Source organism: Pteropus alecto, unplaced genomic scaffold, assembly GCF_000325575.1.
Source record: "Pteropus alecto unplaced genomic scaffold, ASM32557v1 scaffold92, whole genome shotgun sequence".
In the NCBI taxonomy this organism is placed as follows: Eukaryota; Metazoa; Chordata; class Mammalia; order Chiroptera; family Pteropodidae; genus Pteropus; species Pteropus alecto.
Genome location: NW_006432447.1, coordinates 8,828,571 through 8,855,272, shown reverse-complemented (window position 1 = coordinate 8,855,272; position 26,702 = coordinate 8,828,571). Strand labels below are relative to the sequence as shown.

Here is a 26,702-nt window from a genome sequence, read left to right as displayed (position 1 = left end):
TGTGTTTGCTTATCTTTTAAGAAGTTCAGGAATTTCTAGTTTGATGTTATTTTTATTTTTAATTAAAAAATGATATGGTAATCAAGACTTACTCTAAATAAAAATGATTCCTCTTATGGAACTTATGATTAAAGAAAAATATGTAACAGATCAATGTTACTTATTTTACTTTGGTTCCCAGGAAGCTCGGAACCAAACCAAGTATAACTGCATATCATACATAGCCTGTCCATCTATATTATATTGGCACCGTTCCTTCCTAACCCTCCACCTATTTTGATTTATATCACCCTAGATATTTTCCCTTTACTTTACTATTTTATTGCATGGGTCTCCTGTCAATTTCTACAAATCTTTAATAGAATGAGATGGAGTATAAATAAAAACTTTAAAATCCATTAGTTACCATGAACTCATGTGGAGACCTAACGTATGGCTAATAAATCTCTTGGGTGGCCATATGAATAATCTCAGAAAACATATGGAGTTAAAATGAATTCTGTGGGGCTTCAGGAATCTGGTCTGGAGCAAATCCAGTAAAATGAGGCCTGCTTATACTTAACATTGTTAAGCTTATTTGTCATAAGTAGACACTGTAAATACATTTTAATTTCATACAATGAAGAGAAACCCAGGGGTTGTTAATATTTCCAGTAATAGGTGATTAATAAAAGTGTGTTGAATATACCATCCCAGGCCATTTTAAATCTCTTTGGGAGGCATCAAGGAAAAACGATTCCACTTAACCTTAGAGCTGAGTGGTCAACTAAAACAAGTGTAAACAGAATCCATAATTCATGATTTTATTGTATTTGCGAGGCCTTTAACTATGACATCTATGTCTCTGTAATTTTAATAAAAATCTCACTTCCTCTCTCTCTTTAGGGCTGCAAAATATAGAAGAATGATAAAAATGAATTTTATGAAGTGGTTTTTATTATCTAAATAGGTTACACCATAGTCCCTATATGGTTTGCCACTGTTCCACAACAAAGACAGACAGATCTTTAATAAAAGAAGTTAAATTTATAAACATCTTAAGATAATTTGAAAAATACGTAGTAAAGAAAGAATGAAGCCCATAAGTTAATAAGATTTTGCTAATTTGCAAACTTTCAGTCCATTTAAATTTGGCATATGCAATCTACTTAACTGATTTGTTTAATGTGGTAATTTTTTAAACAAAATTCAGTTGGGGAATAAATGATATATTTATGCCCTTGACAACCATGACAAATGTGATACTACTGTGACTAAGAAAGCAAAATATAACTCCTGATTATATTACTGTTCTGTCTCATCAAAGCTCACAAAATATGAAGTTCTTCCATGTCCAGTGAGGTTAGGCAAATGTAATAGAAGGTGCATTGGGTTGACACACATTTGCATCGTACAAATTTTCTGGTAGTCCTTCTTCATCTCCATCAGGAAAATATGTAGGGAATGGTAGATTTTTACAGAAATCCTTATATGCAGGTAATTTAGAATCTTTGATCTGGGGGAGGAAGCAAAGATCATATTAATAAGTGCAACCAATTAAGTTTCTTAAAGATAGTCTGTTTTACTTATTATTCATAATCAAAGAATCCCTATTTCTATATTTCCTAATGTGAATAACAACTGTTTTATATATAAAGTAAAAGGAACTCGATGTATTCTTATCACAATAAGTTTAGTTAATCCAATGACAGAAATACAGTCTTCCTCGAGCTAATCAACTATTTTAGAAGAAAATTGCTCTGATTAATCGATTTATATATTATCCATAACTTATATATCTCTAGAACTGCCCAACAGGATAAATTATATACTATAATTACTACTTAAATATCAGTTACATCCAAATTGATTTCTCAAATATAAAATCTGATATAAACTATATACCTAAGAGGTATTACTATCTACTTAATTATTGATTTTATCTATTCATAGTATCTATTTTTGTTATTTTATTTTCTATCATAGATTTTTTGAACTGAGGATAAAACTTACCTACTATTTTTATTAGTCTTAATTATAAGAACATAATCAAAAATATCAAGTTTTATTATAGAAATTAACATATTTAACAAGTAGCATTCTCATTTAGATGCTAAGGGCAGAATGGTATTAAGCAAAAAAACAATACAAACCCATAAGTCTTTATAATAGTTGTATTAACTCTTTATATTCTAAAAATATTCTAATTATATCTGTAAATTCATAAACCAAATAATAGTACAGATATTGATATAATATATAATGTTGGGTTTTATTTTTGAAAAACATCATTGGGATCTTTAAAGCTTTTGACTTATCCTACAGCCTTCATTCAGGGAGAAATAAAAAAAATTACATGTAATTATACACAAAGTAAAATAAGGCATAATCACTTTGGCAATAAGAAATGAATAATTTGGTTGAAATAAGTACGCAGCTGCTAGGTACTAGGTACACAGTTAAGTACAAAAAAAAATCTATTTTAATCCCTTTCATTACAAGTATTCTAAAAAATTATCCATAAGTTGCCCAAGAGAAAATAAACTTGTTTATTTTTTTCCAATTTACTAATCTTGGGTTGAACTTTAGCTTGGGCGAAAAAAAGGTCATATTCTTACCAATTTAAATTGTCTCAGAAATTAACACCCAAAAAACAAACTAACGGCAAAACTTTCTGTGCTAATTTGATAAATGTAAATATTTAGTCATAATTGTGAATTCTTACTTTTATATTTTTATAGGTCTATCATATCTAAGGAACATTTCAGACAAAGCAATATTTATATATTCTAGTTGTAAATGCCAAGTACTATAATTTATTAATGTGAAACATAACTGATGACTTTGGCTCTATGGTTGGAGCCAAAAGTTTGTAGTCCACCTTTAACAAACACACAAGACTCGAAGTTACATATTTTTGTATGCTTAATCTTATCCCAGCTTTATTTCTCTGCCTTCACCAAGACCCCTTCTACAATCTATCTCATTCTTTTTATATTTATGTATATTGGCAAATCAGTTCAAATTCTTTGAGGAAAGGTAGCGGTATGGCATATAAAAAATGGGCACATTTGAAAATAAACTTAAATTATAAATTAGGGGTGAGCAACATGAGTGGTATTTAATAACACAAACTACATTACGCTGTAGACAGTTCTTTAGGTTCCCTTAATACACTTAATGAATCCAAACAACGATAACAAAAGCTTACATTAATTACACAGGTTAGTTATTCCTAGGACTAACTTTAGAATAAAAAAAAGTTATTGGGCAGCTGTGTACTGAAGGAGCAAAAGCGCCAGTGGGGTGAGTGGATGTTAATGAGGCTGCCTGTCTAGCAGGAAGTGCCTCATTCTCCTTGGGCAAGAGGACTTATTCACCTGCTGTGCAATCACCTGGAAAAATGGAAAAAGCAGGGTGAATGTTTTCAAAAGATATGCCAAACTTTTGACAATTAAAACGCAAGCTCACAAAACATTCCTCCAAACCTTCATCTTAATGTTTAGGCAGACATTTAAGGTTATAAAAAACAAGTTGTTTAGATGCCATAATTCAAAGTTTTTTTTTCAAGATGAATTCTTTATCAAAATGTTTGTTGAAAATATATTCACCAGTGTTTTAATAGTTCAAAATGGACTAGACACTTCTCTGATGTTAGTTTCTCAAAATACATTTGGACTCCTCTTTTGGAATTGCCTTTGATGTAACTTCTGACTGTCTTTAGTGACAGCAAGCCATCATCCATTAAGAGAGCTGACTGAGTTTTTGGAAGTAATCTTTTATTGAGGTGAGTAAAAAGTCTGAGTAATAAACGTTGTTGATTATAAACTGTTTATAACAACCAGATCAGAAAATCGCTGTACATATCAAAGTTTTTCAAGACAGCTGACCTATTCATCCCCACTGGTGTCAAAGAAGGTGTTGTGGTGGTTGCTAAGAAGTGGCAGTAGCAGTAAAAGGTTAGCTGGAAGGCAGCCTAGTGCTGTGTATGAAGGAAATGGGAAGATAGAATTTGACATCATTTAAAAATTCATCTGCTATCCAGTATAATTTTATTATGGAAAATAATCATTTTCCTTTTTTCTCTTTTATTAGGTTGTGATATTTATAACATGTAATAAATCTGAAATATGGAGGTAGGGATACATTGAATTATGAAGATAAAATGTTGTGAGAAGTACAGTGACAACCTGCTGGCTTCAACGACTGTCACTGTAGTTACTTGGACATTGGGTCACTTGGAGATTGGAAACCTACTGAAACCTAAAAACCTACAAACTTAAAAACGAAAAAAACCTTGAGAATATTCATCAAATGTATTTTTTTCTTTAAGAAAAATGAGAATAATTCAGTCAAAAAGTGAAAAGTGCCAGAAAGAGAATTTTAATTACTGTAAGATTAAAACAAATACTGTACCTTATGCTAGTAATAGAACCTACTTTAAGAAATAAAAAGCATACATAGAAAGACTGAATTAAAAAAATCTGAGGTTTAAGTGTCAAGCTATTTTTGTTATGATTGTTGAAAAATTAATGAAAAATATATTTCTAGGACTTGTTATCACTTATACTACAAATTTATTTTCAGAATGGAAGATTCAAAATTCAAAAGTGATCTCTTACTTTATATTACACTGACTTAAATCTGAGGCAGGATATTTATTTTGTATTTTATTTGATGGAAATAAGTTTCTGAGAGCTCGAAGTTTTCTTCAAATCTATCTTGTACAACATGTTTGTTTTCTTCTGTTACTTTATATTTTTGAACATAAAAATGAACATGCATTTTTAAGGAAAACAAAGGTGCAATCAGAGCAGGCTAGTAATAATAATAATAATAATAACAGAATCTCTCTTTAAAATGTCTACCTTTAATCACCTTTCTTCTTGACTCATTTAATTTCTACTTCATGTATTTTTTGTTCCTTTCAAAGTACTCTTAAAAAACTAAAAAGTCCTTTCTTGGAATGACAGAGATATACTGATATTTTGGCAATATTATTCTAATCTCCTCTTAATACTGCCGAAGAGCCTCTGCTTACTGGTCCTACCCTTTTTGCAGGTTCATTTTATAGACATATATTATAGATTATTTTGTGCAATTTTCTTACTCATGTGATACTAAAAAGCAAAAAAAAAACAGCTTCTTATTTTCAAGCTACATTTACAGGTCAAAGGAGAATTTTACTCATATCCACACGCATGATGGAAAATAATCACAGCTATACATACCTTTACTAAGCAATTTTTATGTCCAGGTACAGAGCCATTTACATAGATTATATTATGCTTTGTGTTTATTCTCCACACCTAAAGCAAGAAATGAAATCAAACTTTAACAGTTAAAAATTTGAGAACGCACACAAAATTCACGTAATACTCCACTCCTCAATAACTGTAAAAGCTATTACAGCAATCATTAAATTGTTTAAATATCAAATTGAACAAACTAACTAAACAGACACACATTAAATACATAATTCTGGTGCCTCTGCATTTAGGCATTAATTTAACCACTCCTAAAAAGAGCCACTTCAGAAACTTACTTTCAGTCCAAATGCTGTCCTATCTACGTTTCCCATTTTTCCAGGCATTTTAGTTCCAGGCCAGACTCTGGCAACATCCTAAATAAGAGAACTAAAATTAGCACATTTAAATACTCTCAATTTCAAACAGTACTGATCAAACCAAAATGCAGACTAAGATAGGAATTATCCAAATGTTTCATTTACCCCCGAATTCTGCTAGGCCCCAGTAAAGAACTAAATATAGATTTAGACATATTTACCCCTAGAGGGGCAATCTAATCTAAATTAGATTATAGGAACAAAACAAATAGATTAAGAAGAGATTTAGGAGAAAAAGTCAAAAACAAGAGAGTGACAACTGAGCTAATATTGGTTAAGAAGTAAAAAAATAAAATAAAATAAAGGACTGCCATTCAAAGAAAAAAATTGACTGCCTGGCCTGTTTTCACTAATCTTCTGTATTAACTGAGTTATGGACTCCATTCACATGACTGCTGCTGAAATGGTCCTACTCCTCCACCCTTGCTTTTGATGTTACTTTCCTTCACCAGAATGATTAAAGAAAGGACAGAGTTATCAGAATACTGAGTTTGTTTGTCCAGCTCTGGTTGTCTCTGATTCACATAAATCAAACAGCTTCACATAGTCTCTCTGATTTTGGCTTTAATAATGAATAAAATTTTACAGCTGAAAAAGAAACTCTGAATTATATCTAAAATGGGAAAAACTCTCATGACACATGAATTCTTGTAATATAAAAACTCTGCATTACTATTCTCACAATAAAGGCAAAACTCCCAGTGGAAACAGCTCATCTTATTAACAGACAACCAACACAGCTTAAATGATTCTGAATATTATACACAAAGTATCATATCAGTCTTATTAATTTTACAGATACACTCTGTGATAAGCACTTTGCTCAACATTACATTATTAAAACAATTCTGCCCTCTCAATTAAATTTACATCTCCTTATAAGTATACCCTAACTCAGGACTGTAAAGGCATTTACTATCTAATCATTAAAGTATTTACAACCAGAACAGTTACTTCATGAGAAATAACTAACATGAGTTATAAAGTTCTTCTACATGCCTAATTTTAAGAAGCTTTATTGAGATATAATACACAAACCACACATTTCATCCTTTAATGTGTAGAGTTTTTAGCATATTCAGAGAGTTGTGTATTACTACAATCAATTTTAGAACATTTTAATCAATCTCATATAGAAATTTCCAATTAGTGGTCATTCCCTCAACTTCCACTCCCTTCCCCTGGCCCTGTGCAACCACTAATCAATCTACTTTCATTTCTACAGATATGCCTAGGATGGACATTTCACATAAATGGAATCATATAATAAGAATGAAACTAGACTGTTGTTTATCACCACATACTCAAATTAACTCAAAATGGATTAAGGACCTGAATATAAGACCTGAAACAATAAAGTGCACAGAAGAAAACATAGGGACTAAACTTATGGACTGTGGACTTAAGGAGGATGTTATGAATTTGATCTCAAAGGCAAGGGGAGTAAAAGCAAAAATAAATGAATGGGACTACATCAAACTAAAAAGCTTCTACACAGCAAAAGAAACCATCAGCAAGGCAGAGAGACACCATCTGAATGGGAAAATATATTTGCAAGCAACACCTCTAACAAGGACCTAATATCCAAAATATACAAAGAACTCATACAACTCAATAACAACAAAACAACAAAGAATCCAATCAAAAAATGGGCAGAGGACCTGAACAGACACTTCTCCCAAGAAGACATACAAATGGCCAACATATGAAAAGATGCTCATCATCACTAACTATTAGGGAAATGCAAATTAAAACCACAATGAGATACCATTTCACACCTGTTAGAATAGCTGTTATCAACAGGACAAGTAATAACAAATGTTGGAGAAGATGCAGAGGAAAAGGAACCCTCATACACTGCTGGTGGGACTGCAAATTAGTACAGCCGCTATGGAAAACAGTATGGAGGTTCCTCAAAAAACTAAGAATTGACCTACCATATGATCTAGCAATCCCTCTACTGGGTATTTACACCAAAGACTTAAAAATTCATATCCAAAAAGATATCTGCACACCGATGTTCATAGCAGCATTATTCACGGTGGCCAGGACATGGAAGCAACCGAAGTGTCCTATGATAGAAGATTGGCTAAAGAAGCTGTGGTACATATATACAATGGAATATTACTCAGCCATAAGAAGAGATGAAATACTGCCATTTGCAACAATCTGGATGGACCTGGAGATAATCATGTTAAGTGAAATAAGCCAGATAGAAAAAGTTGAAAACCAGATGATATCACTTATATGTGGGATATAAACCTAAAAACAACAAACGAACAGGACAAACAGAGACTCATGGACATGGATAATAGCCTAGTGGTTACCTGAGGGTAGGGGGAGAAAGGGGAGGAGGGAGGTAGGTGATGTAAAAGGGGTCGAATATGTGGTAACAGAAAGAAATATGACTATGGGAGGGAAACACACATTGCAATATTTATATACCTTACTATTAAATTGTATACCTGAAACTTACTGGATTTCATTAACCAATGCCACCAAAAAAAATTAATTAAAAATAAAAAATACATATATTAATTTTTTTAAAAAAGAACAAAAATAATATGTAGTCTACTGTGCTTGGCTTCCTTCACTTAGCACATTTTCAAGGTTCATCCATGTTGTAGCTTGTATCAATACTTCATTCCATTTTATTGCTAAATAATATTGTATGAATACACCACATTTTAATTATTCATTCAACAACTGATGAAGCAAACTTTGGGTTGTTTCCATTTTTTGGCTATTATGAATAATGCTGCTATGAATATTCATGCACAAGTCATTATATTCACGTTTTCATTTCTTTTGGGGTCTATACCTAGGAGTGTAATTGCTGGGTCATATGATAACTTTACACTTAACATTTTTAGCAACTGCTAAACCCTTTTCCAAAGCTGCTGCACCATTTTTATATTCTTACCAATAATGTATAAGGGTTCCAATTTTTCCGCATCCTTGCAAACATTACCTGTCTTTTTAATTACAGTCATCCAAGTGTGTGAAGTAATATTTCACTGTAATTTTAATCTGCATTTCTCTAATGGCTAAAGATGTTAAGGATCTTTTTATGCTCTTATTGGTCATTTGTATATTTTTGAAAAAAAAAGTCTTTTCAAATCCTTTGCCTACACTTAATCTTTTTTACTATTAAGTTATAAGAGTTCTTATATATACGATTTGCAAATATTTTCTTCTTTTCTGTAAACCATCTTTTCATTTTCTTGACAGTATTATTTGCACAATACCATCAAGTTTAAAGTTTTTATGAAGTTTAATTTCATGACAAATAACTAACATGAAAGTTTGAAATTTGGATAAAGTCTAATTTACTTACATCTTCTTGTTACTTGTACTTTTGGTGTCATATCCAAGGCTTTGCCAAACCCAAGGTCATGAAGATTTACTATGAAACTTGAGTTTCATAGTTTTAGCTCTTATATTTATGTCTATGATCTACCCAATCTTTGTAACTTTTTATTTTTATAATTTATGACTAAAATTTCACATTTATAAGCTAAAAAATACTACAAAAAGCTCTTATACCCTACCTAAATTCACCAATTGTTTACATGTTGCCCTTTGTTTTACCATTCACTCTCTATATATGGACATCTTCCTCACCATCTGAAATTTGGTGGCAGACATGATGTTCCTCTACCTGTATTTCAGTGTGTATTTCCTAAGAACAAGGATATTCTCTTATATAATCACAGTTGTGAAACTCAGAAAATTTAATACATTATTATCTAATCTACAGTCCACATTCTAATTTTGTCAATTACCCCAATAATGTTCTTTATGTCTATTTTTTCCAAGTCCAGGATCGACTTTGGAACTACACATTGCATTTAATAGTCTTATTTCTTTAGTCTCCTTAAATCCAGAGCAGCTCCTCAGCCTTTCCTCGCCTTGACATTTTTGAAGGCTACAAGCTTTTTGTAGAATACCACTTACTTTGGTTTTGTCTGATATTTCCCTGTGATTAGATTCAGGTGATGCGTTTTTGATAGAGATCACTGTAGAAGTGATAATGTGTTTTCCTGGAATCATATCAGGAGGCACATTATGTTGGTTTGTCCAATTACTGGTATGTATAATGTTGATTAGTTAGTTAAGGATGTGTTCCCTAGATTAATCTACTTTAAGGTTAAGGTTATTATTTTTCCTTTATAATTAATAGGCAATTTGTTTTGGGTCTATGTAAATAACTAGTCTCCAAACAAGCTTTCACCACTTGCTTTAGCATCCACTAATAATTCCTGGCTGAATCAATTATTCTTATTATGGCTGTCAAAAAATGAAATTCTAACTCCAACATTCTTCTACATTTTTTAGCTGGGATTATATTGTAAGAAAGAGTAATCTCTTTTCTCTCATTTATTAATCTACCCATTCACTCTCCTTATTTGTATCAGTGTGAACTCACTGATTCTGTTTATTCCGTGAATTGTGTTACTATCATTTTTTAAGTTTTCAGATCAAACTGTCTCAATTTTTACAAGTGGGAGCTAATTTTAATGGGCTCCTATGTCCTTTTCATGTGCCATTTAAAAATTTTTTTCATTTACAATCAACACTCAATATAATGTTTCATATATATGTATAGCATAGTGGTTAGACATTTATATAACTTACCAGGTGATCCTCCTGATAAGTCCTGCACCCACCAGAAACCATACATAGTTATTACAATATTACTGACTATATTCCCTAAGCTGTACTCTACAAACCAAAAACTATTTTGAAACTGCCAATTTGTACTTCTTAATCTCTTCACCTTTTTCATCCAGCTCCCAATGCCCCTCCCACCTGGCATCTATCACTTTGTTCTCTGTATTTATGAATTTGCTTCTGTTTTGTTTGTTCATTTTATTTTTTAGATTCTACATATAAGTGAAATCACATGGCATTTGTCTTTCTCTATCTGATTTATTTCACTTAGCACAATACCTTCTAGGTCTATCCATGTTGTTGCAAATTTTAAGATTTCATTCTTTTTTTTTTTATGGCCCAGTAATATTCCATTGTATATATGTACCACATCTTTATCCAATCATCTATCAATAAACACTTAAGTTGCTTCCATATCTTGGCTATTGGAAATAATGCTGCAATAAACACAGGGATACATATATCTTTTCAAATTAGTGTTCTGAATTTCTTTGGGTAAATACCCAGAAGTAGGATTGCTAGGTCATGCGGCAGTTCTATTTTCAATCTTTTGAGGAACCTCCATACTATTTTCTGTAGTGACTGTACCAATTTGCAATCCCACCAACAATGCACGAGGGTTCCCTTTTCTCCATATCCTCACCAAGACTTGTTTGTTGATTTTTCTGATAGCCATTCTGACAGGTGTGAGGTGATAACTCATTGCAGTTTTAATTTACATTTCTTTGACGATTAGTGATGTGGAGCATCTTTTCTTATGTCTATTGGCTATCTGTATATCTTCTCAGGTGCTCTGCCCATTTTTTTAATTAGACCGTCTTTTCAGAGTTAAGTTGTATGAGTTCTTTATATATTTTGGGTACTAACTTCTTATCAGATATATCATTGGCAAATACTTCTCTCATTCAATAGGTTGTCTTTTCACTTTGTTGATGGTTGGTTTTCTTTGCTGTGCAAAACCTTTTTAGTTTGATATAGACCCATTTGTTTATTTTTCTTTTGTTTCCCTTGACCAAGGAGACATGTCCAAAAAATGTTACTAAGAGCAATATCAAAGAGTTTACTGCCTATTGTACTATCATTTATAAAGCACTTCCCTGATTTCTTGACAAGGAATCATATTGTACTCTTCTTACCCCATGCATGAAATCAGTCTATTCTCTAATAAGTCCCAGTTTCTTTCAGTGGGGAATGGTGTTTAAAAACTAAGATCTAGGCTCTAGGTATGCTCATTGCTATGGAATATCTTTGCTTTTAGGTCCTTTCAGCAGACAGAGCTATGACATAAATATATATACATCCATATAAATATCTATATTTTTCTTTACATAAACCTGTAACAAATAAATACTGATACCTACAATTGAAATTCAACACTACAGAGTCCATTCTAATTTCCTTCCTTTTCATAACTTAACACCCTTCTCCAATAGTGAGAAACTTTGGCTCCCATTATCAATACATTTACTTATATATTCAATCCTACAATTCATAGAAAATTATTTCAGAACTGCTGACTAATGCTACTTCAAATAAAAAACATAATTAGAATTCAACAGTTGTGCATAGCACATTTTAAATTTAGAGTCAGTGTATATAGCCAACTACTGTGTTCAGAAGTTACTTGAGTTACTCTTCTCCCCTAGTCCCTCCCAGCCCTTTACTGTGGTTATGTTATTCATTTGAAACAGTTAGGTTCATTTTCTAATTATATTCCATTATGGATTCCTCCCTCATTCTTGTTTTTTATTTTATTTTAAATATGTAAAACATTAACATGGTTCCAAATAAGAGAAGTATAACAAAAAAATGTATCTAGGGAAGTGTAACTCTTGCCACTGCTAAGTCCTTCCATATTGTTCCCACCCATCCCTTATAGGTAACCAATCTCATTAGTTCCTGATTTATCTTTCTTGTTCTTCTTTTTGCAAAAATAAGCAGATAATATGTACATTTCCATATATCTTGGCAATTATGCTATCATTTAGAAATGATCTTCTCATTCTTTTCTCAACTGTATAGAATTCTACTGAGATGTACTACACTTCATCGAAATTCCTAGACATGAGCATTTATGTGTGTAATTACAAATAATGTTGCAATGACTAATTTTATGCAAATGCATTTTTATATTTTCGGGAGAATATCTTTAGTGTAAATTCCTAGAAGTAGGATTGTTGTGAAGTTCTTTTAGATATTGGCACATTCTCCTCCATAAAAGATACACTATTTTGTATTCCCACCAACAGCTTGATAATACAATCTACTTACTAGTTGAGAAACTAATAACTCAAGAGTAGCTTTAATCTGTATTTCTTATGAAAGGAGAACGACTATATGTATGTGTGTGTATATATATTTAGAGATTAATCTTGTTTTACTCTGATGCTCCAAAGGAAACTCCCTCCCCCAGCTCTTCATGCTATATCTCTGGGAGAATAGGACTGAATTAGCAATAAAAAAGTCTTCCATTTTCTACGCACTTACTGTTTATTTCTCCATTTCTTCTCTACCATTTTCCCCCTGCACCATTTTAATAGCCTTGACAATTTTCCCCAACTGTCTCTTTTAAGGCAAAATAAAAAAAATATCTGTGAAGGAACCAGTGGGCCAGATAGAAGGGCATTCTCATCCTTGATTTCTTGCAGCTGACTTCAGAGTGTAGGATGAAAGACAGAGATGGAAATAAGAAAGTAGGCAGAAAAACACTGGGACTACTAACTGTAAGTATGTAGGATATAACTAAATGATTCAAGTTTGGCTCTGGAAAGTAAATAAGTCCAGCACCCATAAAAGTGTGACAAGTACTAGACCCACCTGAGTCAGATTAAAATAATGTGACTTGATCTCAAAGACAGACTAAAGTACTATATGCACAGAAGTTGACTATTTAGCATTAAAAAGAGCATCACTAACTTATACTTACACCAGTTGAAATAGCTCCAGGTCGCCTGTGAGTTTTTGTTTGACCATGAGTAGCAGGCTGGCCTTTAAATCCCCATCTTTTCATGACGCCTTGAAAACCTTTACCAATACTGAATAAGATAAACATTAGAATTTACATAATGAATAGAGAATAAAATATTCCCGATTGTACACTTTCTCGATAGTACCTTAGAGCTTTAACAAAGCACTTTATCTAAATAACTAGAAAAGGTTCTACAAGCAAAACTGCAAAAGAACATTTCTTTATCTCTGACCTGGTTTGCACCCTTTCCTAGAGTCTCTCATTCTGTATAAAATGATTAATTTAAGATTGTGAGACAACAGCTAGCCAAGCAAAAGGAGTTCAGTCTGAAGAAAGTTTTATCATCATAATTCTAATGAAACAACGTAGTAAAAGTGGTAAACTTCTAGAAGTTCCAATGTACTCATGAGAGATATGGCAGGCAACTATTAAGATCCTCATAACCTCCAGGTACCCATGCTCTTGTGTAATCACCACCCCTTGAGTCAGGGTAGACCTAGCAATTCACTTCTAAGGAATAAACTATTGCAAAAGTGATGAGATGTTACCGCTGACATTAGGTTACAGAGACTGTGGCTACCATTTTGGCACTTTCTTGCTTGTTAGGCTCTGAAAGAAGCCAGCTGCCTATGAAAAGCTACCCTATAGAGAGATTTGTGAGGGGAGGATGTCTTCAGCCAGTAACTCTGGACCTGAGGCTTGGCACTAGCCATGTTAGTGAGGTTGGAGGCAATTTTTCCCAAGTCAAACCTTGAGATATTTGCAGCCCTGACTGATGCCTTGGCTGCAGCCTGTGAGACACTGAGCTAGAGGTACCTAGCTAAGTTGTACTGGGATACCTGACCACAGAAACTGTGAGGTAATAAATTTTTGTGTTTTAGGCTGTTATACTTTAGGGCAATGTGTTAGGCAGCAATAGATAACTAACATAACAGAACACTAAATAAAACAATATAATGCCCTAAATGCTGAATGTTTTACTTTCACAAGATACCACATGGATCTTGGTTTTAAGGTTTGAATAGGAAACTAATGGAAAATAAATACAGAGAGTAACAATTTCTTAAAATATAATATTTCATTTTTTAAACAAAACCATTCTATTTTCAAAGTCTGCCAGCCTAGGGAAACATTCTGCCATGCAGGTAGACAGTGAATAAAACTAAGGTTTAAGGTAGTATTAAAGTCTGTCTCTACTGTCAAATATATCAGTACAAATGGTACAATGAAAGGGCTAGAATGAATTGCAAGTTGGAATAGACATATTTTTATAGACTCTTAAGATGAACATTTTTTCGAGCTCTCACTAGATAATATGTCAACATATTTTTAACGTCATGTTTCCTAACCCTAACAAAGCTAACTATTATTATATAGACAGTGAATAATTCAGGCTATTTACAAAAAGATTATGAAAACCATGTTATTTCCACAAGGACTTTGCTATGAATTTAATAAAGAATTATCAGAGAGTAATGGACTGAAGGCCATAGGAATAATAAGTTTGATTTAGATAAATCAAAAATTCAACATAAAAACAATATGAACTATGTGTAGAACCTAACAGCTGGACAGTAGCAAATCACAGGTCAAAAGTTATTTGTACATGAAAAGTTTAATGTAGCTTACACCCCTTTTTTCATATTTATCAACTGAACATATCTCTTATTGTACATACATATTTTTTTTTCACCTCAAAGACTTATTCCTGATCAAAGATCTAAAATGGAAATATATTAAATGAAAAAAACATTTTGCAAAGAGAGGAATATCTAGGAAGAAAAACTATGATAATCAAATATTTTACTGAAATTTGGCTTTAGAAACTTAATACCTAAAGGGTCATTTGAACCCATGATGCTGTTTGGCAAATAGCACTCCAAAGAAAAAAAGAGAGGAGTCTGGCAACGCTAAATCTAAAATGAACATGTTTTACAAGTATCATATTCTAACACTGGCCATTGTGGGTAGAAAGTTTGCCAGAACCTTCTGAGTTCTCAAACTGATTCATCTCTTACGTAAAAAGAGATAGTATGACTGTTTGCACAATAAAGCACATGCCAAGTAAATTGCAGAAGATAATTTTGCTCATTTTAGGAGTAAATGATTATAAGATGAAAATGATATGCTGAAAGTGCTAATTATCTGTTGGCTAATTAGATTGTTTTTTAATCTAGCTCTAAAATCTATCATGTTGTTATACCGGAAACAATGAGAACCTCTTCCATAAGAAACTTTTAAACAAAAAGATAAAATATAAATAACATGAAAAATTATTGGCTTAATTCAGATTATGGAGAATGGAGAGCACCTGTTGATAAATGGGTAGGTAGTACAGGTATCTATTCTACTGCTCCTCTCAGTTGTCACCCAACTTGAGAACAAAACAAACAAAATAAAGTAATCTATGCTTAGCATACCCAGGGACATTTCAAATATAAGGTTTTCATAGGTGACATAAAATAAAACCTTCATTTTACTAGAAATGATACACAACACATAACGCACGTGCTTTTCTCTCCCACTCCTTTTTCTGCTGTTTTTTAGTCAATGACAGCAGAAAATCAAATAAAGGAAATTTTGAATCAGAAAGAACACAATGTAAAAAGTTCCAAATTTAGTGAAACATCTGAAAATTGAGAAAATATTTAAAAATGTATTTATTTAGAGCATTTATTTATACTTTAAACCAAAAATTCATCAACAAACTCAGAGATACTACTTAAATTTAGGAGACTTTATTGCCCTGTTTCTTGGTCCATTTCCTTGGTACACTTTAAATTCATAAAGAGCAGGGATTATGCATTATTTAAGCCTAGTGCCCAACCTAGAAAAGTCAGAGTAATTTACTGGTTATAGCCGTGTCTTAGGAAAAAATGATAAGTTTCCTTTATTTTGAAATGTAGTTTCCAAATGTTGTATAATGGTCATGTCTTTTATAAAAGTTTAAGCAGATGGTATTAAAGGAAAGAGAGACTTAAAGGTATGACTGTAAGACCCTTGCAGAAGAGAATGCATAATTTAATGTTTCCAACTGTATTGTATAAATCTCTAGAGATTACTGTGTGAGTTTCATTCCCTTGACACGCTATGATAAATGCCCAAATGTCTACCAGCAGACATACAGGTTTTAATGCAAACCCATCAGTATTCCCCCATTTTGTGGGTAACTGCCTTTGATTGTACGGTTCTGGATACACTTGTAAATGCCCACGAGGTGAGAAATGCTCTCAAATCCATTCATTCTGAGTCCTCTGAGAATTTTCTTCAAAATTCTCATCTCTGAGTCTTTCCCTCATCACTGGGTTCTTTTATCTTTTCTCTCCTTTGTATTTTTATTTCTCTTTCTTGGGAAGTAAACTGCTCCTCCCTCTCTCATCTAACACCTGCAATCTATCTATCTCTCCAACTGTTCTCTGGAACTTACTCTGAGGTTAATCCCTTAATCCCCAAATACAAAGTCTTTTATTAAAATAATTGTTAGTATAGAGTTTTAAAACATATTCAAAAGCAGAGAGACTAGTACAACGAATCCCTATGTATTCATCATCCAGGGTTAACAATCATCGACTCGAGGACTATTTTGTTTCATCTCTTTTCCTCTCCTACAACTCCAATGGATTATTTTGAAACAAATTCCAGATACTGTTTCATCTATAAATATTTCAGTATGGATTTCTAAAAGATAAGATTCCATTTTAAGAACAAAACCACATTACCATTATCACAATCTAAAAAATTAATTCCATAATATACAATACCCAGTATGCAAAATTCTATAGTCTCTTTTAATATAGAAGAGTTGTCCTCTATCCCTCCTTATTTCTACACCCTCCCCACCACCCCTAATCATCATTTCCTCCCCATTTTCATACTTCCTAATACTCTTTGAGAAGTTTTTTCCCCTTGCTGCTACACGAAAAGATGATCTTACAGTCCTGACTTCGACTCTCTTCTCCCTATGGTTTAAACTTCTCAATATGGCCTGCATTGGCCACTTGTTTTTGTTTAGTGTAACACAGCCATGCACATTTATTTACTTATTGCTATGGTTGCTTCAGAGCTATAATGGCAGAGCTGAGTAGCTGTAACAGAGATCTTAATGCTCGCAAACCTAAAACATTTACTATCTGACCCTTGAGAAAAAGTCTGCTGACCCCTGAAGCTATTACTAATAAGCTGGAGTCCCATAAACCTTGCCCTCTGGCAAGTACTGTGCTATCATCTACAGATGTACCAACCATATCTAACCAGAAGTACCTCAGCCATTCAATTACGGTGTTTCAGAAACAGAAAATTATCACCTCCTTCTCTTCAAGCTATCCTCCTCCATGGTCACTAGAGTGAAATTCTCAATACAATAAGCTTATCATACATGCTGTCTCCTGCTCTAAAAAACAAAACAGAAACAACAACAAAAACAAGCACACAAACTAAACCACAATCTTAAGTGTTCCTTAGCAGTTTCTTTAGCTTGGGGTATATAAGGCCTTCTATAACTGGGTCTAGCCTACCTTTGCAAACACTGTCCATCACAGATCTACTTGTAGATTATCACTCTATGAATTCTTAAATATGCCAGTCTCTTCCATGTGCTCATGTTATTCCCTTTGCCTCAAACATCCTTCTTGCTACACTGTCTATCTTTCCACAATTACCATTAAAAAGAACCAAAAATGTCTGTCATCAAATGTTGCATCAGCTGTAAAGTACTTGATTTATCTTATTAGAAAAACCAAAATCCATACTGGAAATACATTTTTCAATCCTAACCATTTCCAAATTAAGCTTTAACTTTCTTTCTTCAGCTGCTAATGCTGTAAAAAGTTTAAGTGACTTGTACATAATCTCTCAGAAAACCAGTAATTGAGTTCTAAATAAAAGAGGACTCTTGACTTCTCTAAGGATGCCCCCAAGATCAGGCTATATTTTTATATTTAATAAATGAAAATGGAGATGGGGGTGGGAAGGTAAAGAAATCATTCATTTAAAACCAGCTTCTCTATGGTTAAACATTACACTGGAACACAGGGAAATGGAGACTCGTGTCAGTTCCTAGCCAAAATGTCCAAACCAACAATCAAAAGAATTTCTTGTAGCATATAACTTAACACTCCTTTGTTATGTTCTAGATTCAAACCACCCAAGAAGGTTTTAATAAAAAAATTTCAGTAAATAAATAAAGGACAATTTTTACTAAATTATATGTATATAAAAGGCTCTATCAATTAAATTTACTATTTCCATGAGCATTAGTTTTTACTTTATGATGAACTAATATGGCACCAAACATTTTAGTCTTTAATTATAGCTTCTTATTTCAAAAAATTCACCCAGATGTTATCTACTTTCATCTCCACTCATCTCAAGGATAAAGCATCTCTACCAAAGATCCCTACAAACTCTGGGAGTCAACTTCTACCCAATTTGGTATTGCTGTCTAAACCTATTTGATCAGTGATGTATAGCTCTTGAGCCCACGAATAAGTCACAGCAGACTTTTCCAGTTGCTTTGTTCGTTCCATCATATATAGTTAAAAGCTGGCATGAAATATCTGTATAGCTGTTACTCCCTAGATGAGTTTGTGACAGCATAGCCTGAAATGCAAGTATTCCGTTTCTGTCTAAAAACCATAAAATCCATTCGATATCTGGGAACATTTCTATCAGCAAGTGACTGCTAACAGTGCACTGCTTACAGCTTTCTGACATCAAATCTAGCTCATTCAACAGTACAAAGAGTCAAGTGTGCAGTGATTCCTTTGAATCCTCTTATAAAAGGCAGCATTTCCTGGCTAGCCTAAATAAATCCAGAACACATGTGCTGTCCAGAGTTCAGTCTGCTCTCTGAAAAAAAACAAAAAACAAAAAAACAACCTTCGAATAACCCATTAACAGTTTTCCGAAGGTCTACAGCATATCCTTTTTTTCAGTAGATTGGAAAACCATATTGCCATGTGCTGTGATTCTACTGTTATGTATTATTTCTTCATTAATATAGATAAGGCTGAGTTACGCCTTTTGGAAAACTGAAGGGATCATTTTTTGGAAACAGATTTTTAGAATTGAAAGGAATCTTAGAAACCATTTAGTCCCACACACTTATGTTAAAGATAATGAAATTTCAATCCAGACAAGTTAAACCACTTGCCAAGGTCAAATCCTTGGTAAGTGGAAGCATCTGGACATACTTTCATCCCAGATCATACTGCTTCTTGAGAAATAGAGCAAAAAATATAAAAATATCTAGCAAATCAGAGGCATGAAGCTATTTCAAGGGCATCATCATTACTCTGTAGAGTCTAGATGTAGCAGGTAGTATGTAATCTTAAAATTACCTAGTGCTTTGTAAAGCTACACCAAAGACAGTCTAAAGTAAGAAGGCAATAACGTGGTACATTAGAAAACACGGCTGAATTCCTAATATCTTAATGTTTTTTATTCATTTAAAAAGGTATTTCCTATTGAAGAAAACAGATTTTTTTCTTTTTAAAATCTGAAACAAATCAAAAAGCAGTAATATCAATAATAGTTATAGTAGCCAATACTCCCGAGTATTTATTTTGTGCCAGACCTTGAGCTAAGACCTTTCTGTGTATTATCTCATTCGATCTTTACCAAATGGTTAGAAGTAGGTGCTATAATTATTCTCATGTTAAACATGAGGCAACAGAGTGGTTAAGAAAGCTGTCTAGGCCACAGAGCTACTGAGAAACAGATGGCATGCGTGCTTTTAGCTACTCCCTATATTGCCCCCAATTAGGCCTTCATTTTACTGACTTTGAGTTTTAAAAAATGCTTCTTTGTAAAGGTGAGGCAATTACAGATGCTTAACATAAAAAAATTTTAAAGGAAAAAACCAACAAAATATAATCCCAAAACACCACCCTCCAAACTCTAGCCTTTATCTTGAAACAGACGTTCATTCTGACTGATTTAAGATGATTTTTTCTAGAGGTTATTTTCTTCTATGGTTTAATAATTAATTTTGAAAATTGTTTCACTAACACGCTTAAAATTTTACTGCTTTGAAAAACTAGTAAACAAAGTAACTTATTAAAAATGAAATTAAATTCAAACTGTGTAAGCTGGACACTGGAATATAGTCAACATTACAGAATAAGACTATAAACTTTAAAGGTACTAGGGTGCAGTGATGGTGGTGGCTATAGTGTGGGGAACACATCATGGTAGTCTTAAAATTTTTATTTAGAATGAATTATATAAAACTGCCATATTTCAAAGACTGAGTTTTATGATCTATTAATAAAATTGTAAAAAATTATTCTGCTAGAATGGTTTTATATATTAGGTGAAAAAAATCTTTCTCATGTAACATAAATTGAATTTGTATTCTCAGACCATAAAAAACTATTACTCGTATAAAAGTAAAAATTAAAATGAAGTCTGATCAATCTATGTTTACTTCACACTCTAAAGTGACACTGGTAAATTTATTTATGTAGAGAATTATAATCAAATCCAGCACAGGTAAACACAACGTATCTTTCAATGTAAGTAGATTTCCCAGTGCAGGAATATTTAAAAATTTTAAGCAAGTCTTCAAGAAGAGGATGCTACTGTTGGTCACTGGTCACTTTAAAAAAAAGTCTGCAAACAATTTCATTCTTGAAGTAGATGGATTCTATTAGCACTATTTTCTTAAATTAGACAGTATTCTTTTTGTTTTAAGTTTTCTTATTTAGTTATTTCTACAGTATGTTTAATCCAGCAATTAAAATTGAAGGTAGAAAAACTTGAAACATTCAATACAAGCATAGATTTTACAATTAAATATAATTATAACATAAGAAAAATGAAGAATTCAATTAGAGATTGAGATTTTTCTCTTTTCTAATGGAAAGAAGTTGATGAAGCCAATTAGTAAAGGGACCAAGTTTCCATTTTCTGCTAACAATGGGCTAAACATTGTATGTTCAGGATAAAATCAACAGTCACGCCCCATCTCACCCACTATTTAAAAGGTACTAACTAAAATGTGAGTAATAAACAGGCTCAGTTTTATTGATGTTATTTGAAACTGGGTTGATTAAACTTGTTTGTTTTAAAACAGACATTAATGTATTATTATTTGATTAGAATTAGGGGCACTAGGATTCTGTACTGGGTGAAAGAGTGGAGAGGAAAAGTGGTTCCACTGATGAGTGCTTGGCTACTCTCTAGCCCAGTGGCTCTCAAAGTGTGGTCCCTGGACTAGCAGCATCCATATCACCTGAGAACTTGTTAGAAATGCACATTCTCAGGTACTACTCCTGATACACTGAAACAGAAAATGGGAGGAAGTTGGAGTCCTGTAATCTGTTCGGCAGCCCTCCTGGAGATTCTGAGACCTACTCAAGTGTTACAAGCAATGCTCTAGCCTATAAATCCACATCCTTCATCATTTGATCTAACCATGTCACTACACAATTTTTTTCTCTAGTTTCTGCAACTGTAAAACAGGGTTACTAATCAAGAAGATGGGCAAATGAAAACACACACACACACACACACACACACACACACACACACACACCCCACCCCTCCCCAACACCACTCCCCGTCCCCGCCACCCGGTGAAGTCAATGGCAGAGAAGAGACAGCAGCAACTAGGATTGTATGTGGCTGAGGTCCAATGCTGTAGCCAGAAGGAATTCAAAACAGCTCCACCTGAGAAGGACAGAGGCCTACAAATTTACAAATACTTACGAACATCTTGAGGCAGTAATAATATGCCAGCTACAAGAGCTATAGTCATAGGAAACACTTAGTGAAAGCTCAAATAAAGTCCATTTCATTCTGATCTCAGGTAATACCACGTAAAGGTATGTACACCAGAGTTCAGTGCACACATCTGTGAAAGTAACCCTCCCGCCAACTGTTACACAGTGAGGATCTTCTCAAATGAAGGTCCTCCATTCTCCAGAGTTTGATGTCAACTACTTTAGATTCCAAGGCTAGTTATTCTCCTAGCTCTCACCAGCTATCCAGTCCTGAGGCTAGCACAGGGCTTTACATAATACTGTTTTCTAAGTATATGATCTTAAAACACAAAACAAAAGTAACACATTTCCCCTTCCACTTTATACTCACAAGAAGAAGGCTGAAGTTTTAAAAAATAACTTTTAAGAAGCAAAGGAAACCTGACAGTAGCATATGAAATGAAAGCATTTACTGAGCACAGGCATTTGAAAAGCTAGGCTCTAATTCAAATCCCATCAAAAATCCTGTCACAAGGCATCTGCTAACAAAGGCCTCTGACTTTGCAGGGCTTTTTGGAATATCCAATATATCCTATAAAATGTGTAACAGAATCCACACAACATTAATTGTGTATTAATTCAAGAATTACTGTGAGGTATTTTATTTATATGTAATAACTTAAAAATTTAAAAAGTAAAATAATCTTGATTCACAGCACACACTCCCCAATTAACCAAATCAAAGCTTTACAGTGCCAATATTTTGAGTTCTTGATGAGAAGAAAGAATAAACAAAGTTACAAAGCAACCAGCGATTTTCGAGGCCCCAGTAAGTAGAAAAGAGCCCATGACAATCGCGTAGGGGAAAAAAAAGGGAGAGATTCACAATCTCCCTAAAAAGAGGACCCACTCTACCATCAATCTATCTCACTCCACTTCTAAATAGCTAATCAAAGGTAAAGGAACCTAGAAGCTGTTTGCAACAGCCCACATTTGAAAGTAGGCAATAATAACGTGGAAATGAAAATGAATCTAACTGCATAACGGAAACTGATGCTGGCACTCATCAGGTTTCCTCTGACAAAAGGTGCTTTGGCTCAGTTACTGATCATAACACTGACTGGGATTTCTATCCCAGAGCAACTGTGGACCACTGCTCACTTTCAAATGGTTCCTAGTCAGAATATTCCCAGAACACAGGCAGCAGATTTTGTCAAATGACAAAAAGAAAATTGAGGCACATAAAGATATAGTAAAATCATCATCTGTCTTGATAGAAAAAGAAACAGGAATGGAGAAGAGCTGATATTTAGAGTTAGTTTAGCCTAGGTTATGTGGATTCCAATAGACTATACTGAACAATTTCTACATAAACATATATAAGGGCTCAGTTACTTCATTCCACAGTGAGGTAACCTCAACTGATTTTTGAAAAATTACTTCTGTAAGATCTAAATGTTTCCTAGAGATCATGTAGCCAGTACTAAACTTATCTTAAGCCATCTGATAAATAGCGAAGTATAAAAAAATTATAGTACCAATATTACCACTGCCCAAAGAAAGTTAGCATTCCTGTTAGAGTGACAATTCAGTGTTGATTTCTACCAAATTAAACCCTTGTTTAAGTATAAAAAATTTTTTGCTCTTATAGAAATCTTACTTATCTGGTTCTGAGGGATAATGCCATGCTACTTAAGAGGCCTATACTGTAATACTATTTCTTCTTCCAGATTCTAATAGGCTTTTAATAGTTACAAAACCTTAAGCACAACAACCACTATCACAAATGATATAAAGTTTCTAATTTAACTATTTCCTAGAACTGGAAAGAACCACCAGTTCCTAGACTATACAATAATCTCAAAAGAACTCCATTAGCATTGCATATGTATTCTACCACCGAACTGTATATAGTCTTTGGTATTCAAAACAAAAGTGGGCCCAGCCCACAAAGAACCCAAGTAATGTGACCTTTTTCTTAGTCCCATTTCAAAAAGCATTCATCTCAGTTTAAAAGCTGTAACCTAATGTGAACTCTTCACATACAACTAATTCAATGCATTTTAAAAACCAATACAGTAAATGATATTAAAGATTAGAATTATAAATAAGAAAAATGGTTACTTATCTTTTATTCACTGACTTTTTAATATATGAGGAAAAGAAAAGGAAAAGAAAACCTATTATGTGGACCTACGTTTTGGCTGTGACATCCACATACTGTCCTGGGCGAAAGTGAGCAGCATAAAGAGGAGTACCTTTATGAAAAGAAAACAAAAAATCAATTTAAAGTTTGTCTGCCCAGAAACAACTTCACTAAACATAAACAGTATCTAGGAAGACTTTCAGATTATCAGATTTCAAAAACGGTAGGAGATTCTCTTCTGCAATTATAGTTATTAGAAACATCAACTATAAGATAATAAAACTGTTCAATAAACATGTTTTAATTGACTGTATATGGCTAAAGAACAATATGCCCTAGTATGAGGGACACAGTGCTAGAATGAGCCAACAGACCATGGCTGGCTGACAGCATGCCTTTACAGCAGTCAACATGTGTTAGCCGAGATGGGCAAATACTATAACAGTGTTCCTACTGGTAAATACACGAGTTTGATGATTCCTGGTTATTTGGGTGAGTAATAATATACTGAATCAAAGTATATTTCCTATTTCAGATAATAATAAAAATGTAATAATTCAGAATGTAATAAAAAAATAAAAATGTTGGGGCTAGATAAAATCTTTTTTTACTCATTGGAGATAACATATCTAAAATAGAAACTTGAATTATTTGAATACAGGCCCATCATTCTCTGGGTAATAATTATGTTATGTATGACATCCATATCATATCATAAGCCCTACATATCATATTTTTGGTAGATTGGTCATTATTTCAATAAAAATAGTTATCCTAGGATATGCTCAGAAATTTGTAATACCAAAAAACTGCCATTATAGATTCCCCTAATTTTATATACTTAACATTTCCAAAACTAGTTGTATGTAAATTAAATCTTACTTTAAATGCACTTGGAAAATGTGTTTTTTAAAGAAATTTAGTAACTCAAAGCTCGTCACAATATTTTGTTTATATAAATTTTCAATTAACACGAGAACTATTTAATTTGGCAATTAATCTTTAAATATTTATAGGGAACTTGTAATATGTAAAGTTAGAAATGCAAAAGTATTATAAGGCATGGGCCCTGATCTCAAGAATTTATTATCTAGGTGAAGAATTAACATTACATCATCGAGTAAGAGACTTCTTTAAAAAAAAAAAAAAAAGCTGGATCTAATGTACTAGAGAATGTAATGGAAAGCTGCCTGCTTAGTATAACAAGGAGTAAAGTGCTAAAGAATTTCAGAGGGTAGTATCCTTTAAGGTAGGACCTAACCTAAATTTGTATGGGCAGAGAAAACACTGGAATTAAGAAAAAATAGGAGAGATTAAAAATGAATTTCTATAAGGTTAAACAACCTGAATTGTTGATATTTAACTATTTCTACCCACAAAAACAACAATTTCACATGGTTTGAGCTACAGCAAAAGTTAATGTGGACTTAATTTTTACATTTGTTAGTTTAATTCTATTTAATTGCAAAATGTGCACTTCAAAAAATACTTTCATTCTAACATATCAAGGCTGACCCTCTGTCATTCCAATTAATACGGTCCACTGCAGTTGTATTTTACTGCAAGAAATTAAGTTAAGATATTAATACCAAATTTCAAAACATCTTTCTACTGTCTACTTGTTAAAACTCAATTTCAAGAGATTTAGAGAGCTTTTCTGAAGTTTAAGGACATCAAAATGTTGTTCATTATATGAACCAATGTAATCATATTGCCTAATCTCACTTTTTGAGATTCCATGGATTAGGTTAAATTCGTTGAAATTTTTAAGTAAGATCTTCACATCGAGGGAGGTGCTGTAGTAATCATTTTCCCATTTCGGGCTATAGTTTTTCAAATTCTTATATCTCAGGAAGAGTCTAGCTATACTCCACTTAATAAAATGCCAGCCTACAAACAGTAAACTTCAGATTTTAAAAGCCAGTGTATTTGTTTGGCGTGACTTTTCAAATGTAAAACTCGCTGTACATTAAAAACAAAAGCGTTTCTCCCTCTCTGATGGGAAACAAAAAGTTCTCTACAATTCTTTTCACTGAAAAAAGAAAAAGACTTTTGTCCCTAGTAATTAAATCAGAAATTATTTTATATTTAAAAATAAATGTATTGTGGATTCAGTTTTATTGAAAGGGCTGACATTAAACAAATCACATATTTGGGTATTTTTACTTCCCCCCATCCTTGAACTCAGATTACCTGGCTTAATTACAGCATTATCTGTTATGTGAAAGATTTTAACTTTCTGTTTTGGTGGCAATCCAAGTTCTTGGTAAAATTCCAATATAGATGCAGATTTCTAAAGAAAAAGCAGCATACATAAGTAACACATTGAATACTAAAGGTGAAGTTTAATGCACAGAGATCTAAACTAAATTATTAACACACCAGAAAACAAATCAAAGAGCACTCTGTTCTCCTAATGAACAAAGAGCACCCTACTCTCCTTATTTAAAGGTGAGATTTTTATCTATAATCCATTACACGTAGAATGCAACCAGGCGCACAGTGTAGCTCATATCTAGTGCAGCTCATATCTAGTATTTGACCACTCCATGGTCAATACAACTTTTATTGGTTCTATCAGCAAAGCTTGGCACACGACCACTCTTT

The 26,702-nt window shown here is 33.0% G+C and overlaps 1 protein-coding gene across 1 annotated transcript in view; it reads right to left on the bottom strand.

The window, feature by feature from the left end:
• Positions 1 to 789: 789 nt before the first annotated feature.
• The window catches only part of MRPL3 (mitochondrial ribosomal protein L3), a 36,929-nt gene continuing 11,016 nt past the window's right edge, over positions 790 to 26,702 (bottom strand). The window contains exons 5-10 of the mRNA XM_006907250.3: positions 26,289 to 26,388; positions 24,147 to 24,207; positions 13,206 to 13,314; positions 5,525 to 5,602; positions 5,211 to 5,288; positions 790 to 1,495 (exon numbers count right to left, since the gene is read on the bottom strand). Coding sequence (XP_006907312.1) covers positions 1,343 to 1,495; positions 5,211 to 5,288; positions 5,525 to 5,602; positions 13,206 to 13,314; positions 24,147 to 24,207; positions 26,289 to 26,388 — 579 coding nt within the window. The 3' untranslated portion in view covers positions 790 to 1,342. The remainder of the gene's footprint in view (positions 1,496 to 5,210; positions 5,289 to 5,524; positions 5,603 to 13,205; positions 13,315 to 24,146; positions 24,208 to 26,288; positions 26,389 to 26,702) is intronic.